The sequence below is a fragment of the Pagrus pagrus genome (assembly GCF_965226575.1).
Source record: "Pagrus pagrus genome assembly, chromosome: 10".
Classification (NCBI taxonomy): domain Eukaryota; kingdom Metazoa; phylum Chordata; class Actinopteri; order Spariformes; family Sparidae; genus Pagrus; species Pagrus pagrus.
Genome location: NC_140194.1, coordinates 23,030,628 through 23,050,532, shown reverse-complemented (window position 1 = coordinate 23,050,532; position 19,905 = coordinate 23,030,628). Strand labels below are relative to the sequence as shown.

At 39.0% G+C, this 19,905-nt stretch overlaps 4 protein-coding genes across 4 annotated transcripts; 3 read left to right on the top strand and 1 right to left on the bottom strand.

Moving 5' to 3' along the window:
- Positions 1-201: 201 nt before the first annotated feature.
- pyurf (PIGY upstream open reading frame) lies at positions 202-1,972 on the top strand. The gene is made up of 2 exons (XM_084363779.1): positions 202-485; positions 1,823-1,972. The coding sequence occupies exons 1-2, from the start codon at positions 283-285 to the stop codon at positions 1,965-1,967; spliced, it is 348 nt and encodes a 115-aa protein (XP_084219905.1). The 5' UTR covers positions 202-282; the 3' UTR covers positions 1,968-1,972.
- Positions 1,973-2,143: 171 nt separating this feature from the next.
- On the top strand, positions 2,144-2,843 carry LOC311263595 (phosphatidylinositol N-acetylglucosaminyltransferase subunit Y-like; the record flags this gene model as incomplete). The annotated part of the gene is made up of 1 exon (XM_084363783.1): positions 2,144-2,843. The coding sequence occupies one exon, from the start codon at positions 2,144-2,146 to the stop codon at positions 2,354-2,356; it is 213 nt and encodes a 70-aa protein (XP_084219909.1). The 3' UTR covers positions 2,357-2,843.
- A 542-nt stretch (positions 2,844-3,385) lies between these two features.
- On the bottom strand, positions 3,386-9,052 carry LOC311264119 (uncharacterized protein). The gene is made up of 4 exons (XM_084364719.1): positions 9,015-9,052; positions 5,313-6,520; positions 5,059-5,237; positions 3,386-3,699 (listed from the first exon to the last, which is right to left on the bottom strand). Exons 2-4 carry the CDS (start codon positions 6,514-6,516, stop codon positions 3,559-3,561), a joined length of 1,524 nt encoding a protein of 507 aa, XP_084220845.1. The 5' UTR covers positions 6,517-6,520; positions 9,015-9,052; the 3' UTR covers positions 3,386-3,558.
- Positions 9,053-17,943: 8,891 nt separating this feature from the next.
- Positions 17,944-19,779, top strand: pth1a (parathyroid hormone 1a). The gene is made up of 3 exons (XM_084363297.1): positions 17,944-18,013; positions 18,368-18,465; positions 18,965-19,779. Exons 2-3 carry the CDS (start codon positions 18,383-18,385, stop codon positions 19,218-19,220), a joined length of 339 nt encoding a protein of 112 aa, XP_084219423.1. The 5' UTR covers positions 17,944-18,013; positions 18,368-18,382; the 3' UTR covers positions 19,221-19,779.
- The last annotated feature ends 126 nt before the right edge of the window (positions 19,780-19,905 follow it).

Below are 19,905 nucleotides of genomic sequence, written 5' to 3'. Positions count from 1 at the left end.
CGTGTGGACACATGCAGAAATAACCGTTCTCCTCATATTTAGCGCTATCACAATTATATGTAGTGTTTTATATTTAATACTCTAAATGTTGGATTATATTAGCCATTGTAATGGTGTCAAATACTTTATTTAAAAGAGGGTTGTTGAAGAAGTTAACAAGCGGAACTAATGCCAGCGGTGAACAGTTTACAGGAAGCGGAGGACTCTCGCGTTGGTTACACAGCTTCCGTACAGTCGCTTCCTATCGGGGACTTTTCTCTCGCTTGTTGAGTAGTTTTGGTCATGTTGCGGAATGTTTTGGGCAGACTGGTGACAGATACAGTTCGTGTTCACCGCTATGTGAACGGTGCACCTTTAATACAGAGGCTGACTCCCGCCTCGGTGTCGGTCAGGAGCTTTTCGGACGTGAAGGACGAAGTGCAGCAGCCTTTTGACGCCTCCCTGCTGGAGATCCTGGTGTGTCCGCTGTCCAAGAAGCCACTGAGGTAACACACACACAGGATCAACTGAAGGTGATCTGGGTAGTGATGGTTGCCTGAAACTTATTGGAGCTTTTGGGGGCTTTCTTTCTAATTGTGCCGGAAAAGACAGGAAGTGTGGGGCTTTAAACTGAGCAGCACAATGACACCTGACGTGACGACTAGCAAAACTTGTAGCATCTCTTGTTAACTGGAGCTGAAGCGCTGCAGTACAACACCTCGCTGAGTTAAAGGTTTTAGTCTCATGTATGAAATTCACTGTATATTAAATTCATGTAATAAATGAATCTGTAATACTTTTGTTATACTTTTACTTTTGTAATACTTTTGTAATACTGCATTCATGGTGGATGTTGAAGGAGACATATTTAGCTCATTTTCAGGTTCATCATTTTATTTCGGGGTTTCTGTTAGAAAAGAAGAGCGCCAGGATTTAAAACAAACTTTCGTTGTGGCCAAGCCGTGTAATTACAACGTCAAATGATGTACAGGGGCCCAAAAAGGCTGTTTTCCATAGGGTGACATTGTGAAAGAAGTGAATATTATTTGAGCATCACAACCTCTGCAAAATGACTCGTTTGACTTTCATACATTAAGCCATTCGGTCTAATAATATTTTGGAAGTCTAGAAGAGCTGCAAGTTTGCATTGTTTCATGCCCATTCAAGTTAGACGTCTCAGTTTGCAGAAATCTCTATGGGCCCCATAACACAGAAGATCTGGGTCATTTTATAGGTGGGAAGTTGTGCCATTTTGGCTTCATGCGCCACTGGACAGCTTTCATAGGAATAGGTGGGGCTCCGCCTCCAGCACTGTGCCCAGATTTTTAATATAATGTCCTTGGACTGAGCCAGCACCACTAACAACAGAGCAGCTGCAATTCTCACATGCCAAACTAGCCGTTAGACATAAATTATGCACGTGTGACATGGTTACGTAGTGTGATGTCACAAAGTCACAGAATTAAAGGCGAGACTACTGACGAAGTGTTTCAGGAGCAGTGTTGTCTGTCGGAGAGAGGAGCTTCTGTTGGTGCGGAGTTTGACCTTTTAACTTTCAAGATCTTTTACATGCACAAGAACATATATAAAACAACGAAGGAAAGGAAAAAACCTAATAGATCTCCTTTATTGTATAATGTGTGATAGTAAAATATATAATAAATGCATTGCCATAAAGCCTAGTTATATACATAAAGTTACATTTTGTCTTGTTGACACAACATATGAATATACCTTAATGATGTTTGCTCTCAATACATTCATATATTATTGTAAAAGACATCAAAGTATTACTGAGAACAGTGTGCAACATAGAAGGCTTAATCTGCTCTGTCCCCCCCAGGTACGAGGCTGAAACCAATGAGCTGATCAACGACGAGCTTGGAATCGCCTATCCCATCATCGGTGGCATCCCCAACATGATCCCTCAGGAAGCCAGACTCATACAGAAAGACACAGATACCACAACCACACCTACACAAGGCTAGAAACTCCATCAAGACACCTGCAGCTGACCGAGGCAAACAGGCCTAACACTGTTGTGTCTTCTGTTGGACTGAACACAGTAACTGGATCCTGCTCTGCTCACATTACACATTGTATCGCTGCATAGTGAGAACTTAGATATTTATTTACTCCAGTGTACCAGAACACATCTGCAAGTATGTTCTCCCTGTCCGTGATGGTGGGGCTGGTCCCGATAGTGTCTCTCTTCGGTCTGTTCTACTCTGCCGCCGTGGATGAGAACTTCCCTCAAGGCTGCACCAGCAGCAACAGTCTGTGTTTCTACAGCCTGCTGCTGCCGGTCACCATCCCCGTCTACGTCTTCTTCCACCTCTGGAGCTGGATGGGGATCAAGCTCTTCAGACACAATTAGGCTGTTCTGACTCAGTTCTGTTAAAGAAAAAATCCACCTGAAAACCCTCCAGTACAATTAAATCATCTCTTGGTGATGTAACTTTACAACATTTCTTGACCCATCAAGTTTGTTTGGTAATAAAAGGTGAAAATAGATGCTTTGGCAACACATGAGCACATTACAAGCACAGCTACAATTTAGTTTAATGCAGAAATTGTTGCTTTTTCCACAAATACTAGAATGAAATACTGCTGTAGTACACAGTTGGATTGAGATGTCGAGGAAATGGACACATTGCAGGACATGAGGCAGAAGTAGACAGGGCAGGCTGGAGAAAATGGAATGCAACAAAATCTATTGACAAACTTCCTGTCAAAAGATTGAGAGTAACCATAGGTGGATTTTTGCACATACACATGCTGGTTGTTGCGCTTTCTGTTTTTTTTAGGTGGGCTGCTGTGTGTTATAGCTGGCAAAAATTTAAATAAAGACGTTTCCTTTTGAATACTGGTAATCTGCTTCCTTTTAAAGACATGATAAGATGGTACAGTCACAACAGCTACAACACAAGCTCCTGATAAAAGGTTCTGTAAATGTCAGTAGGACATTAAATCCTGATGGTTGGTACAATAAGCCATCTTGTGTTAAGTCTGAACATTCATTTAGTTCATGTTTGAGGACTTGGAAGGTTAACTATTTGAATATGTAATATTTACATTGATAATCCATAAACTCAAAGATGGTACATCTTATAGATTGTACAGGAAGTACACCACTGGTCTTTCACAATAAATAAACTTTAATTGATAAAAGTCTTGTTTTCATACAGAACAGACAGCAAAGAAAGCTGTGAACTACAATAAAATGTCATAGTTTTGTGGAAACATTGAAAAAAACGTCTATGAAGGACTGACACACACAACCTGTGTGCATTTAAGACAACATTAACAACATTATATGAACATTTAACTTTCAAATTCAAACAACTGACAGATGTATGTGATTTTCTTCAGGAGTTCATTTTGGGGTAGAATTTATTTTCTCAAATTTCTAAAGATTTCTGACTTTTTTCCCCCTTTTCATCTGCCTGATAACATCCATCATGAGTTTTAGCATCAAGAGTTGAAACCTGTTATCTGATGCCTGGCTGCTCTTTAAGTCAAGACATGAAAAGGCACCTCACAGAAAGGTTAAAGACTGCAGCAGCTCCTGACTGCAGGTTAGTGTTGGTGGCTCTTCCTTCTTTTCTTGTCTCTGCCCTGAGCGAGTTTCATCAGGGGAGACTCCGGCCTGGGTGACTGTCCCTCTCCTTTTGTCTTGAAGAAGAAAGACTCGTTGAGTCTCATCTGGACTGCTCTCACCTGAAGTCAAACAAAAGGTATTTTTGTTAGTAAAACGCATAACCCTGATTCCAAAAACATTGTGACACTAAAGCATAAATTAACCAGAATGTGATAATTTGCTTATCCTTATATATTCAACTGAAAACAGAACAAAGACCATATATTTAATGTTTTACCTCATAAGCTTCACGGATTTGTGTAAATATGCGCTTACTGTGAATTTGATGCCAGCAACGCATTTCAATCAAGTTGAGACGGGGTAACAAAAGACTGATCACGATTGGGTAAGAAAGTGGCATCCTCAAAAGGCTCAGTCATTCACAAGCAAGGATGGGGCGAGGTTCACCACTTTGTGAGACATGAATCGAAACATTGTATTGTCATTTCATTTAAGCATAAAACTGATACTGCTTGTTTTAGGATTGTGTCTCGGGGCAGATCTGAGTTAGTAGGAGAGGACCGACAGAGTTACAGAAGCTTATGTAAATACAAATTTGGCAAGAAATGACTCAAATGTATAGCATGTGTTTTAGGAGAAGACTGCACACAATACATAATGATCATTTGTGGTCAATAAGAAAGTTCTTTGTTGTTTGCAGTTGTTGTTACTGCCACCTCTTTGTGTTTGAGATGTTACACAAGCTTTGCATTGACAACATTACCTACAGTAGATTTACTCAATGAGGATTCATTTAAATGTTTTTGATTTAAACCCTGAAGGGAAATTTCAGCTTTTGCCAGAGGCTGGATACAGCCAAAGGGTAAAAGAGCACTTGTTAGGAACTAATTTCAGCTAACGATAAATGCACATTCGGTGCTCTATCAAGGATACTGAGTGGCTGCAAGAGCAGTGTCTAAAATAAACTGATAACATTATTAAATACAGGTATGTGCAATGGGCAACACTGTGGCACATTGATGTGTTTTTAATAGTTGAACCACAATGGAGCTCTATGGCACATTGGGATAAGACATGTCAGGCCTGATATTAACAGATTTGTTAATAAGACCAATTCAGTGTTGGTTTTGGTAATTCATGGGAACTGTTGACAGTAAGAAAAAAGAATGCTATAAAATGTTGCCAGCCTCATTCTTGAAGTATATTAATGAAATATTGGTTTGATTTCTGCAATTTTGCACATCAGATAATGTTTTATTAATTATATATTGATACTTTTTGTACATTAGAAAGTAACGAGGCTAATAAACTCAGGCATTGCCATTTTCAAATGCATTGAATTTAACTGTCATTTCTCTACCACCACATTTGACAAAAAGTTCAGATTGAATTCTGGAAAACAATATGAAACAGGTGTGAATATTGAAGTCTGCAGTATGACTGCAGTGAACAGCAGATAGAGTGTTATGTGCCATCACCTGGGTCAGGTCCAGCTTGCGACAGCGGGGCTCGCTGTCCTCACTGGAGGTTGTCGTGTCTGCAGACTTGGGCTCAGACTCGGACTGAGGGCTCGGAGCTGTTTCACCTTTACCTTGTGCGTTAACAGACCGAAGGTGTTGACCAGAAGCCTCTTTCTTAACCTGTGCATGTTTCATTTCTGAAGAGAAAGATGGATGCAGGATGAGGTCATTGTGGTTGTCACCTTGTAAAGATGCTGTCTTCACTGACATACCTAGATCTTTCCTGGCCCTCCCTGGCAGGCTCAGGTCCAAAGCTTTCATGTCCTCACAGTGGGTATCCACACTACTTTTCTGGCAGAAGTTGAGGTACAAGGAGAGTTCGGTGGTAAAGAAGTTTTCTGTCTGTGTCGATGTGCTTGTCATGGACTGTTGACTTGAAGTACAGGAATGTCTCTTTGACTTCTCAACATCCAGGGAGCACTTTACAACAACTGGCTCAGCCAGGTAAGGATTCACCACACTGGGCTTTTTATGTGCAGGACACGATTCCTCCTCACTTAGATATGCATTTAGCTCCATCTGTGTCTGAAAGGACAAATGGCCCTTATTGTGCTTATGATGTGCTTTGTTTAACCGCTGTTCTTTCCTTTCTTTCTCTTTGACAGTTACCTTTTCTGTCTCCTTTGTGTGCTCATTTGTCTTCCTGTGGTGCTGGTGGAAATGTGAGTCTTGTGAACATTTGTATGAGCTGTCAAGATGCTCTTTTATTTGTGCGGCAGAAGTGTCCTGCTCATCGCGCTGTGTGAACATCTGAGGAGTTGCAGTAATGGCTTCAATGCTGGAAGGTTCGGACTGCGACACTCTGAATGTCTTCTGGGTGATAAACAGATCCTGGCTGTTTATATCCTCACTGTTGCATTGAGAGTCGTTTTCATGTGCTGGCCCTCGGCTGTGGCCTGTCACTGTTATCTGTGAACAGCTCTCACTGTCTCTCACAGCTTGATTCTCTGATACGATGCTCTCTTTGGGACACTGTAGAGATGAAGAGTCAAATTTAGGACGTTTGACACAGCTGCAGCCTGGTGATAAGTCAAACGCCACTTTCTTTTTCCTTTTGCGTTTCTTCTTGGAGTCTTGAATCAGGTGATCAAGTTTAAGCTTGTCACTGCTGTGTGGATTCACAGCAGGCTCTTCCTGTGCATTTCTGGCCTGTGTAAATACAAAACTGTCATCAGGTTCCACTTTGTTTTTCATTTTCTTCTTTTCTTTTTTCTTTGCTTTCCTTCCCTCGATTGCTTCTTTAAATTTGGAGTTTTTCTTTTTCTTTTTTTTATGGATGTTGTCACCTGTTCCCAAATTGATGTTGTTTTTGGTTTTTGGGCATTTTGTGTCCTTTTTGGAATTTCTTTTTCTTTTTCTTTTCCCAGGTGAAATCCAAGACTCCAAAAAGAGGTCTGCCTCCTCACAGTCACTCATGGCTCTGTTCAAAAGAGAGAAGAAGGTGCTTTTAGATACAGAAGTTTTGAATACCTCATTTTATATTAGTCTGACATCTTTATAGATATGTACAATTCTCATCACCACCACTCTGTGCCAAAACAAAGTACCACTGGGAATGTCTTGTTTTTGTAGTTACAGCCTCACATTTCAACAAATATCCATCTGACAGACACAGCTTCCCTGCTTATAATTTTACACATGAAAAACTTTGATAAACCCAAAAATGTACAACACCACAATATGTCTATGTCTTCTTTAAATGCTTCTGTTGTTGTGTCAAAAGTTGTTTGTGTGTCATTTGTTATATACAGCAGGTCTTCATAGTAGTCCACTGTTGTTATGCTTCCTGTTTGGATGTTAGCTTGTCCTATCTGAATCTATTGCCTATTATATTGGTCTTGTTTTATGTCCACGAGGATAGACTGAATATACGAAAAACCACCCCATAGCACACATTAAAATTCAACAGGCAGGAAAGGCAAACAGCCTTCAAAAATTACCTTCACCAACAACTACTGAACACTATTCTTCAGTATGGATGGAAAAACTGTGCTGCAGGGCTATTTTATTAGACTTGGCTAGGTGTAAGGCAGCAACTAATTTGTCACAATATTTTCATCATTGATTTATCTGGTAATTATCTCCTGTTGTTTATCATTTACAAAATGTCAATGTTGCTTGGAAAAAAAGACTGAAACAATTAATAAAAATAGTTTCAATTAATTATTTTTTCAATGGACTAATCCATTGTCTGGATAATCTTGTTGTTTCAGCTTTGGCTAGGTGTACTTTGAGAGATGCAATGATTTGCAAATCAATCAACAGAAAATTAATAAGCAACAATTCTGATAATTAATGATGTGTAGTTATTCTGTAAGAACAGAAAACACCAAACAATAACAGGTTCCAGACTAAAATCTTTTGAACAGATGGTAGAAAAAAACAAGCAAGTCAGCACATTGCCGTGGGTTTTGTCAGGCATTTAAAAAAAAATACTTTCTGACATTTCTGACAACACTTAATCGAGAATGAAAATAATCATTAGTGCAGGCCTTCTGTCTTTAGTACGTCATCTGTTGAGTTTTCTCTCATTTGTTTTTTTCATCAAACTATCTTTCATTCAGATGATTAATCACGGTACGGATCTACAGAAATTAGAGAAAAAAACAACAAAAAGGTGTCTTAATAAGGCTGTTTCACCACAAGCCTCCAGAGCAGCTTCAGTGCTCCTTGTTATAGAGGGTGCTGAGGGGTGAACAGCTTTCTTCTACAATGTATTCCCTCATTTGGTGTTCTGGCAATGATAGTGATGGAGAGTTGTGTCACCTGTCTGTTTACACGCTTTAATCTCTGTCCTGTCTCACCATCTTCTTCTATGCATCTACTTGCTCTGCAGCTGTATGTTGCTTTCTCTATTACCTGCATCTGCAGGCAATTTTGTTGTGTGAGGGTCTCAGCAAATCTTTGACATCTAACTGTTTTAGACATATTGAGACTCTGTGTTGATGTCTTGCTCCCTAATGAGGTTTTAAACACAGGCCTGTTTGGTTTTATCACTTGTATGGTTTAACATCCAGCCCAGGCACAAGGCGGCGGAAATGATGAATGTGCACTGCTTCTGTAAAGATAAACTCAGGGAAGATTATACTGTATATCATTAGGACGACAGGTCAGTATATTGTTTTCCCCAGAGGACATAAACCATTTACATAATACCCTTAACTGCTCTACTTGCTTTTAAATAGTATTTACTGTATATCTATGATGATACATTTGGTTGACTGAGCTCTCTGGCATATTATGAATAACAGCTTTAATCCATATGTGAGTTATAGAAGAGTGAGTGCCCACTTTCTACAAGCAATTGCAACCTGGGCCTGCTGCATACTGCATTTACTCTGGGTGACACCATGCACCAGAGCTGATAGGAAACACAGCAGTACATGCAGTATGTTTAGATGAAGGTCTATTTGTACAACACATTTTATAGTTTGCTTTCTTATAAAGTTAATTTCGCAAACCTGTGCTATGCGTTATTACATTTTCTACAGGGTGAAAAATCTCAGGAAACCAGCAGCAGTTGGATTCAGGATGCAGTCACACTAACTGAGTCTGCAACAACATAGCTAACTGTATCAATATAAAGAAGCGTCACTACTTTGGGGCAATGACAAGCTTGGATTTTCAACTAGGCCCTCGTCCTACTTACATGTTTTCTACATTTTCCCACAGTTTGTACAGTTTTGTCCGAGTTAATGTCTGAAAACTAGTGCAAGTGGTCGCAATTACGACAAACATGATAGCTTTAGCTAAAACTGGACCTTTCTGTCATTTTGACCCTAACCTATGTTCTCGCAGTTGAAAAAGGTAGACACTTTTTTTTATCAGGCGAGTTTATTTTGACCCAAGTAACCTATAAACTGTAACATAAAATGTAATTATCCATACATTTATTGCAATAACTTAATAATTACCTCAGAAAGCAGATTGAGCTCAAGCCGGGAAACTTCAAAGAGACCGCCTCCGCTGCCAAGAGTTCATGTTGCATTCAAGTGCTTCTCGTAAAACTCCCCGTTGTTACGCGTTTACAATGTTTAAGTAGATTTAAAAGTAGCAGTTTCACACTTCATTATCTTTATCTTTAGTAGTTTTTCATTAAGTTTACTCCAATATTTGTATCCAAGTAGGCTTACACATAGCATCTTTTATAGATGTATATATATGTATACATACATATAAGTAACTCACTTTATAACTTATAAAGAATGACAAATTATCTTCTCAGTTTTAAGAGCAAGCCTTAAATGCAACGTACGACTATTGTCAGTGCAAACATGCCGGGTTGAGAAGTACATCACATGTAGGCCGACATTTGAAATATCTTCTCGCGACACTTCAGACACCCTTGTCTAATGTAAGTCACTGTCCTGGATGTAATGTGTGTCTGAGACTAGAGTACAGTGTTAATGTGGGTAAAAGGTTCAAAACAGAATTTTTGGAGTTCCTTATTAAAAACATGTTCACAATATGACCACTAGATGCCGCAATTTACCATCAGCAACTCATACTATGACATAAATCAATGTCAAAACGTTGGTGATAGTGAGTAGCCTTTATGTTTATACAAAATATAAATACCCAAACAAAAGAGACATTTTATATCCTTACTTCATCAACAACCCAGTCGGCTGCATCCTTATTTAGTCTGTCACTATGCAAATAATTGCTTTCATAAACCGTGTTCTCCACAGAGAATCCCTCTGTTGTTATGATTCATGACTCATTCTCTCCCTGTGTCTCTCAGTTAAAAACTGTAATCTCCCTGAGTAGATGTGGCCTGAGGAGGACACAGAGCTGGCTGGGAAACCTTTCAGACAGCAGAGCAGACAGCGTTTTGGGCTGGTCTGTGGCTGTTTCCGCTTCAATTTTGCACAGCAGACTAATCTACTGAAGGACATCTGAAAGGATGTTTCCAGTTGTTTTCCAAAAATATCCTCTAGTCACAGACAAAACTTGGATGATTGAGGCTGTATATGTTGTAGTAAAGGTAGGCAAGGGAAGACATTGTATGATAATGACCCTTGACCAATTTTGACAAGTAAAGTCGACCTTAGCCCAGATAGATCTACCAGATTTTACAAGATTTTATAGATAATTAATAGATCATAGATTATGTTTTTGTTGAATGTTTTAATCCTAAATGTTTTGTCCAAAAGGTAGTCCCTTAAGTAATTAACCTAAATTGATTTGACTTCATGAATGTTGATTAACTGCAGCATTGCTCTTAAACAACCAAAACACCTGGACTTTTCATTTCATTTGGTCAGAAGAACAGCAGTTTCAGTAAAAGTTTTTCACACAAACCTTTTTTTTTTAGGGCCACTAGAGAGACATATACCTTACATTACAGACCAACAAGATTACAGCATTTCCTTTATAGAGTCTGGCTGGCAATTTCCCCTAAGTACTGTAGTGCTGTGACCCAATTCTATCTCACATCCCATTAGTTTGACAAAAACCTCTATCCTGTACTGTGTCTGTACCACCTGCGTTAGCACAAGAACATCCTTTAGCCTTGTTGTGTATGTTTTTTGGGATGTTAAAGTGTGCTTTGGACCGTAGCGATTAGCTAATAGGAAGCTGGATTTCATCAAACATCATCTTCATTGACATAATGTATGCTGCCCTACAAACACTGATACCTTTATTTCAAGACTGTATTACTTCAGTATCATAAAATCCACATAATACCTTAAACAATGAAGATAAACTCTGCCTTTGCATAATCAGGAAATGCCAAGGGAAAAACAATATCTTCAAACAAAATGTGCTCTTGCAGCTATCTTCACTACCAGCTGCGACAGTGTCGGCTGGTAATGTTTTCACTTTGTGACTGGGTGTGTGTGGGTGTCGCCACAGGAAAATATGTTCCCGGTGACACCTTTTGTGGCTAGCACTATAACAGAAGCATTTTTTAGTATTTTGCCAGGTGTTAATATGTCTGTCTGTGTATCTGTCTGCCTTTTTGTCGGTGGATCACAACTGTGTAAGATTAAGTAAGGTCTCTCTAATACTTTTTCCATTCATCATACATAATTGGCATAAAAGTCAAAATCTGATTGTATTTGAAATTTTGTTTTGTGTAGTCAATGCCTTAGGTCTAATGAGGACTGATTTCATAATATGTGGGTCTTTGTTGGGTCAAACACACGATTGAGGTGATTATAGCATCATGTGAATTGCAGATTGGTACCATTTTCGTCTGTTTCCCACCTCTTATGACACTTCATTCATCCAGGGTGCTACATTACTCCTGCCTGCTAATATCCAACTGTGAAATCGCTATGAAGGATGGGATTACAAGGCTTAATCTGGGAAACAGACATCCTTCCTTTGGTGTCAGAACGCTTGTAGTTGTGTAGTTGTGTTTGGTGTGCGGTCTTTAACCTGTAGTGGTCAGAAGTCAGGTTAAGCAAGGGTCTCTGCCAGACTATGGTATTGCCCTTAAAGCTGGTAAATAGTGACTCCCTCTGTGACTGTTATCTTGTTTTGTTAGTCATGGCAAAAATCTTTTCAACACATTCATGTTAATGATATTTGGTATTTGACGGGATATTTCTCAATGTATTAAGAGATTGTTGTGGAAGTTGCTCAGCACATCATGCTGCCAGGGTAATAGACCATTTGCCACTTTTTAAAGACTCAATTGTCTCTATCTTTGAAAAGACTGGAGCCTATAATAAGCTCCTCTTGCAGTTTATAGTTTCCGCTAGCGATTATGAATTCAACAAAATGAGTCATGCTGGATTCATCTCATTTCACTTGTGCTCACATTTTAGATTGCTGTGGTAGTTTGAGGAGGTAGTTCCGAGGTCATTTGAGTCATCATGTCTAAAGTCAAGTCACAAGTCTTTAACTTCCAAGTCCAAGTGGAGTCTCAAGTCATTTATTTTCTGTCAAGTCAAGGTGCAAGTCATCAAAACAGTGGTTTGATTCAACTAATGTCCAAGTCACCATGACTTGCGTCCACGTCTCTGGTCACTGTTGACATTGACTCAACAACTGGAATGCAACATTTGTTAAATGTACTCTCTTAAAAGGGCACTATGTCGTTTTGGAGAAGGAATAAAAGTTAGAATGTGAATATTTACAATATTATGAGGTAATAATTCAAAGTCAGATTTTTTTCTTCTTCAAATAACTGAATAAACAAGCTGTTCTCAGAGGAATATAAGGTCCCAGAACACTGTTTGAAGCTAGAAAGGTGGCAGGGTCCGCCAAATATAAACAAAGTAAAACCGTATGAAGCTGTGTTGTCCATAAAGGTCAGTTTATTTATTCAGTTTATTCAGTCATGAAAACAAAGACAGTTTGTTTGTTTAGTTTGTTAAGGCATAAAAAAATCTGTCAATGAAATCTTTGTTTTTCTGATTAAAATTTCCTCCCATAAACTACATAGTGGACCTTTAAGAGAGCACTGACACTGGCACAATAAAACAGGATCAAATGAAAGTCAATCAATCAGTCTGCCCACCAGTCTGATTGATTGACTTTCATTTGATCCTTCCCATGACTTTCATTATGTCGATCAGTTTGGTAATTTGATCGTCCTCGATTACAGAATGCGGCATTGAACAAAATTCCTGAGGCACATGGTTTTATGCTTTTTAGGCTCATGGCAGAGTTACTGCTGAAGGCTGGCTGTGTGAAGATAAGAAGGAGAGTTTGATGGCTTGTAATAGCCTACTTTTCAGCAGTCAGACTGGCTCAAATTGCCACATGAATCATTTGTCTCCCTGACGCCTGATCAAAGCGATCAGTCCAGCTAAGTGGAAGGAATTTAGGCTGCGGTAATGGTCTGACATGGTGGTGTCTGGTGGGAGTAAAATGATGGTGCGGCGTTGCCTAAAGAGGCAGGACAAGCCGGTGTGCAGTTCCAGGAAGAGAGGGTCAGGCTGGAGCAAAGGACCGCCTGTATGAGCTCACTCACAGTTAAAGTTGACCCTTATCCCTACACCATAAATCCTGACAGTCACACTGAGCTGTTAGCCATTACTACTCATTGTCAGATTTAAACATAATCAAGTGATATGTTGTTAGATATTTTCTTGTTGAACACCACATCTAGCCTTTATATTCCCACCTCTTCTCATGAACAATGCTAAATACAGATAATGGTACAAGATTTTGGCTCATCATTATTATTATATTATCAATAAATCAAAAGACTAAGTGTCAGTGTTGGTCCTAGAGATGAGAATACAAAGTCACTGTGAAACTCTGTAATTACCCTCAGCTCAGTGAAGTTTTTGAGCCTCTTTTAGATTATTGTTTTGATGTTCAGACCCATACTCTGCTCTCATCAACCTCATTTTTTGTTACAGTAAGAAACTGTCCAGTGTAAAAGCTCTGATAAACTGACTGTATACTACTAACAACGGAGACAAAGCAGAACTAAAAAGAGGAGTGAATATTGAACTCAACTTTGATAAAGTGGACTAAGACACTAAATGAATGCTAATGTTACACAGTCCACTTAAAGGATTAGTTCCCCCAAAAATATACAAATGAATTCTTTGTAGCTTCACAGTGCAAACCAGTGTTGCAGCATTCCCTTAAACAACTGAAGAAGATGGGGACTTGTTTCAAAACGTTCAAAAACAATAGATGAAAAAACATCAAATGCCTCCCTACGGCTCCTCTGATGTAATCCATCTCTCCAGTAGCCCCAAAATCCCAAATTGATTTTAAAAGACGTTATTTACACCTCTTTTTAAGCTGAAATCTTCACTGTAGCTGCTAAGATAAAAGCGTTAGCTTAGAGGTTGTAAATAATGTCTTTTTGAATCAATTTGGGATCTCAGGGCTCCTGGAGGCCCGGATTATGTTGTATGTAACAATTTTATCTGGATTTTTTGGGTACTTTTTAAAAAAAAACATTTTTTTTTTTACATTTTACAACTCGTCAACTACTTCAGTTGTTTATGAAAGTTTTGCTGTGAAGCTCCAGAAATGTTCTGTTGACTACAAAACTTCACCTGACTTTCCATTGGCATGGTTGTGAGTACATAAACCTTTAACAATATCACAAAATATGTCAGATGTGGGACACAAATACATAAATACTACATAGAACATTTTCAATAAACCAATCAAATTATTTCAGAAAAATCTAAATCCACTTAGTATAACCTTAAGCCACAATCTACATCAGTAGGCTGATGAGCTGCTCTCTTGTTTTCTCCAAATGCTCTTTGGAGTGACTTGAGACCAGCAGCATCTGTGCAATGTTACTTATCTTCTGTGTCACCCGTTTCAGGACATGCCGTCACCCTCTATAAAAGTCAAAGCCTGAACTGAAATAGCAGTCCCCTTCTCCTTATTTACTCCGCTGTTACTATTCTTAAGTCGTGGGGACCAGCTTGCCTTTCGGATGCACCTGACTTGCAATAGAATGTCAGGCTAATGGTCATGCCCAGCGAGTTAGCGCTTCCTTTGTTTACAGCTCCGTTTAGCAGAGTGACTCTATATGAAGATGATTCTGTTGGGATTGCTGACTTTGACCTAAAGTCTCTTGCAGAGTTATATTCCCACGTACCTCGATGCCTTTATATGCCAGAGGTAAAATGCTGCACATTAAGGCAGCATGAGGTAATGAGGACGACAAGGTTTAGGACCTACGCTAAGGTCAAAGGTCGATGTGTTCAGCGGGTGTCATCTAAACAGGCCGTGGCCACCATAGTCCGTAATAGTATCACGGGAAAGCAAATGGAGGTCAAGGTCCCCACCGATCACCGTAAATCTTATTAAAGCTGGTATGTGCACAGCTTTTATCACTGACCACGTGAGCCATTTGTTTATGTATCAACAGGTGCACGCTGGCTGACTTCAGTTATTACTGCTGTTTGATCACCTTATACTTGAATGTCATGGCAAAACTCTGGTGTTTTATTCACACACACAAATTGTTTAAAGTAAAAAAAAAACATTTTTAAATGTATCTGTATTTAAAGGCACATTTCAACAGATTTCTATCCTCTCTCATCGAAGTTACTCAGAAATCTTTGAGCTGCCTGGCATAACATCATACTCTGCCTTCTCTACCGATGCCGTCATGTTCCTTTTTCCTCGTGGGAACGGAAGGAGTTCTGAGCATTGCATGAGAACAATGATCAGTATGTTTGGACCTGTCAGGGATGATCACGTGGCATCGTTTACACCAACGCCTTAAAATTATGCTATTTTCTTTAATAAACTGGCACTTCCACTGTCCCGGCGGTCTTCGTTGTGAGATATATCACTCGACAACTGCCGGCTCATTTACAAATTTTCTAACCTTTATACCAGTTTGACCACAGATTAAGGGGCTTGGTGTGAACTGGGCCTTCGTGTCATGACATCGCCATTCCCAGCTCATTCTACATTTAGAAAACTCATACCCTCGTGGTTACCTAATGTGCAGTGTGTGTGCGTGCGTGACCATAATAAGTAGCAGGGTGCTTCTTTTTAACATGAGCTGTGTGGGCTCGTGGATTCATCTTCCTTTGGACACCTGTGGCTGAAATCTGAGGGGGGAGAGCTCGGCCCTGATGCCTGAACGACAGATAGAGAGGGAGGGTGGAGGGTGCAGGGATTTGATATGTATCACATAGTAAATATTATTGTTCAGCTTTAGAGTAGACTGTGGTGTCAAAATGACTACATGGTAGCCAAGGGGGCTTGTGTCAAAGTATGGACTATTACTCCAGACACAACGTTATTGCATCTGCATAGGCCAAGGAAAAGGAGCTAAAAGTTCATTCATAATCTGAAAAGACAACTATGACCACTTTCTTACTACACGTCTTGTTAGATTGAATGGAGTTATTAGTGTCAACCTGAATTTTCTTCAAAACCTAAAGGATCAAGACCAGGAAAACTGACTTTCCCACTTTCCAGCTAGTGGTATCAGATAAGGAAGATTCTTATTAAAGAAATATTGGGTTTTATTTGCCCAGGTTTTAAGCTATTCGCCCCTGACACGTCTGTGACAGGCCTTTTTCACCGACAATATTTCAAGAGTCGGAAACACAATAGAAAAAGCACGGGTGTAATCAATAAAATTGATGATGGCTTAATTCCATTTAGCTGCTTTGGATTCAGCGGTGGAAGAGAATTCAGGTACTTTACTTAAATAAAACTAATACCACAATGTCAAAATGCTTCACGACAGGTAAATCCCTTGCACTCAATGAAATAAGTAAGTGTACAGAAGTTTTATAAGCAGCTCATGCAGGAAAATATCCCAGTGTCAGTATAAATCTAAATCCAGAGTGTACCATTACAATGATTATCACTGACGCAGTAGTGTGTACGCAACACTGCCCTGCTGTAGCAGGGTGCAGTACAAGCTCATTTTATTCACCCAGTCATGCTGTTGGGAAACAATGCGTCATATTTTATAAATGTATATGTTTTGTATTTAAAATCAATATCTGTGCTTGTTCTTGCAGTGGTACAGGCCTATACAGAGATACCTTTGAAAACTATATTTGATTATTATCAAAGGTTATCCCAGTGGAACCTATAGGTTCATTTTAACCAACCAAGACATTATTTTGGAGAAGATATTGTTTTTCAAGTAGATATATCAGACACATGGCAGACGTAACTCAAAGTAACTCAAAGATGGTTGTGTGGTATGTTGTCAGATAAATGAACTTAGTACCTCCATTACTTAATTGCCACTGGGATGTACAGGAATCCTTAAGCATCTTTGTGTTATGTATTTACTCTATGTAATAACTTACAATTAAACCAATATATCATTACCATATTGTTTTAAATACTGATGTTGATATCAGCCTCAAAAACCCTGTAATGTTCAGACTCCTGTCCAGATAGCACAGTGGATGTGAGGGTTAATATGTTCTGTCTAAAATGACCAGTGGCTTTTCCGCATTTCAGTTGAAGTTGAAAAAAAAAAAATTGTATATGTGGGTAGCCTACGTCATGATTCTCCAGGTGTTGAGAGATTCTCAAGCTAACAAGCACGCACATGCAGACACCACTAATGACTAAGCTAGTGACGGCAACGGCATCACCCACTGACACACCTCCTGAACTCTTTGATTCAGGATGTTTTCTCTGACGTCAGGCCAGCTCTTTTGGAGATGTGAACTCATGAAAACAATGTTAATTCTTGACTTAAATGCCTATGTAACCAGGGCGACTCCTTAATGGTCAATGAGAGTCATAAATCCAAACGTGGGCGCTTTTGTTGTGCGGAGGGCTGGGAGTCAGACAAAAAAGGTCACTTGAGATGGGGACTAATAGGCCCGACCACTCTGAGATAGAGAAAAAATAGTAGCATGCAAAATTAAAAATGCTAATGGAGGTTTTTGCGCTTCGAAAGTGCTTGGGAAAGTTTTAGCCTTATGTATAACCCTTTTAGTAAAAGAACTGTATCTGAGCAGCCTATGCTGTATTCACTTTTATCGGAATAACTAATATTTCAACATACATAAATGTCATAATAAACATTGTCGTGAAACGTTAGAAGAAATGAAGTGTCACTGGGCACCAAATCCCTGCAGAAATAACAATAAATCCATAGTTTTATGTCAGGGAAACAGGCATTTCTTTTAAAGGTTTGGAATTTTGGTGTATGTGTGTGTGTGTTCGTGCATGTGTGAAGGTATTTGGGTTCATCATGCACAGCCATTAGTTTGCTCTGGTATGACAGTGGTGAAAGCCTGAAGCTCAGAGGAGGTGTTGTCATTCCTGTCCAGCCCCCTCCAGGAGCTGAAGGTGTGACATCAACAGCAGTAATGAGGGAAGCTCATCAATGGCTGGGCCCGGCGGCTATAAAAGGAAGTCGGAGAGTCCAGTGTTTATCATAAGTGCTAGGAGCTAGCCACCAAACCAGACTGACTTGACTTTAAACCACGAACACAACTTTTGCTTTGAACAGAGCACAGAGAAGCCACCAGAGGTATGTTCAGCTTGTTTGCAATCAGAGATGTAGGCGAATACACATCAACTCAACTTTATTCATTTATCCAGTTTAATTAAACCAAATGTTTAGATTGATTTTGGGATATATTTGAATGTTTGGTGTGTTAACTATGGGAATAAAGGGATTTCAAGATAAATACAAATGCACAATTATAAATCTTACTAAAAATTGAATGGACTTTGGTTGTATCTAGTAGCTCTCTCATTCACTTTAACATAAGGTTGATGGGCAGATTTTTAAAATGTAGTTAGCTATTGATTTATATATTGTTTTGCAATATATTTCATGTTATGAAATATTGAGATTTTTCTTTTATTTTGATGTTAACAGGTCATCAAGGTCAACATGCGAAATCTGGACTATAAGATGGTGTTCGTTTCACTCTGCATCTTACACGTCTTCGCTCTCTGTGAAGGGCGCCCCCTCAGGTAAGGCCTTTCAGATCAATTAAGATCAACTTCACCACTTCATCATGTGGTACCACTTCATAAAAACCATCATTGATGATTGGTAAATTTATAGATAATAAACATTAGTTAACCGTTATTTCACTGTTAACAAATAATGAAATGCTTTCTGAACCATCTATTAAGCAATTGTTTATCAATCGTTGCAACTGATGTTTATAAATCTTTATAAATAGATTAGTTCATCTGTAAACAACATGGATGACCATTATAAAGTTGCAACTTATGTTTATAAGTATTTTGAAAATTAACAATAAATGTACCCTTTATAAATGATGGTTATTATAAAGTTACCTATTATCTCATTTAAGATATATATATATATATATATATATATATATATATATATATATATATATATATATATATATATATATCAATATACATGTTAACTTTACAGGCAGATCGATTGTTGCTATATTAAATTAACGTAGTCTATATTTCATGATCCTGTGAACAGGAAAAGGACGGTGAGTGAGGTCCAGCTCATGCACAACCTCGGGGAGCACAGGCAGGTGCAGGAGCGGCGGGAGTGGCTCCAGATGAGGCTCCGGGGCATCCACACAGCTCCGGCCCGCGGCAGCAGCGAGGAGGCGGGCCGGCCGAGGAGGAGGATGCGTCCCGAGGAGCTGCCCGACCTGAGCGACCTGACACCGGAGGAGATCCAGTTCGCTTTGAACCTTTTGGAAAAGCTCCTCAAGTCAAAGCAGACGTGATTTTTGCTTCATTTTATTTGACCTTCAAAACAGTCGCAGCAACATTTCCAACATACATTAGGCTCCTTTTTTTTTTAGTAACTGTTTTTAGTTTAAATTGTTTTAAGATGTCTGAATGGGTCCCTCTTTTTAAAGACTGTAGACTACTTATATTTTGTTTATTTAAACATTTTCACTTTATTTATTTCATGTTATTTATGATATTGGTGTTTATGAAACTGTTGAAGGGGAAACTGTGCCTTGACGAGGCAAAGCTTCCCCGTTGTTTGCACTTTTGTTTAACAAGTGGTGTTGTAAACCACTCGTAAAGCTGCTTAGTGAAGGAGACAGAGAGCTGGACCAACTGTGTTGTTTATGATTTGACGATGCCCTCATCAATGGGCATTCCTGCCTTTCAATTCATGGAAATTTCATCTAGTTTATAATATGTGTGATTACATTGCAGACCTAGCAATGCTACTTTTTTTGTATTTTGAGTGTAAAAAAAAAATGGACATCTAAGTCTAGGCTTACTACTATGCACTTCAAAAACATAATAATAAACTGTGTATTTTTTATATGTAGGTTATGTTTCATTATATAAGGCCGTTTAATTTTTTTTATAAATAAATAATGCGTGTATAATATGAATGAATTATTTAAATTAAATGTTTTCGATGTAAACCAGAATAGACAGCTGTGTGTC

Excerpts from the sequence above, each read along its gene's own strand:
- pyurf (XM_084363779.1), top strand. The coding sequence starts at position 283 with ATGTTGCGGAATGTTTTGGGCAGACTGGTGACAGATACAGTTCGTGTT. Across the intron at positions 486-1,822 it reads CTGTCCAAGAAGCCACTGAG|GTACGAGGCTGAAACCAATG; the intron begins GTAACACACACA and ends TGTCCCCCCCAG.
- LOC311264119 (XM_084364719.1), bottom strand. The coding sequence starts at position 6,516 with ATGAGTGACTGTGAGGAGGCAGACCTCTTTTTGGAGTCTTGGATTTCA. Across the intron at positions 5,238-5,312 it reads GAGGGCCAGGAAAGATCTAG|AAATGAAACATGCACAGGTT; the intron begins GTATGTCAGTGA and ends CTTTCTCTTCAG. Across the intron at positions 3,700-5,058 it reads GCAAGCTGGACCTGACCCAG|GTGAGAGCAGTCCAGATGAG; the intron begins GTGATGGCACAT and ends GTTTGACTTCAG.
- pth1a (XM_084363297.1), top strand. The coding sequence starts at position 18,383 with ATGCGAAATCTGGACTATAAGATGGTGTTCGTTTCACTCTGCATCTTA. Across the intron at positions 18,466-18,964 it reads TGTGAAGGGCGCCCCCTCAG|GAAAAGGACGGTGAGTGAGG; the intron begins GTAAGGCCTTTC and ends TCCTGTGAACAG.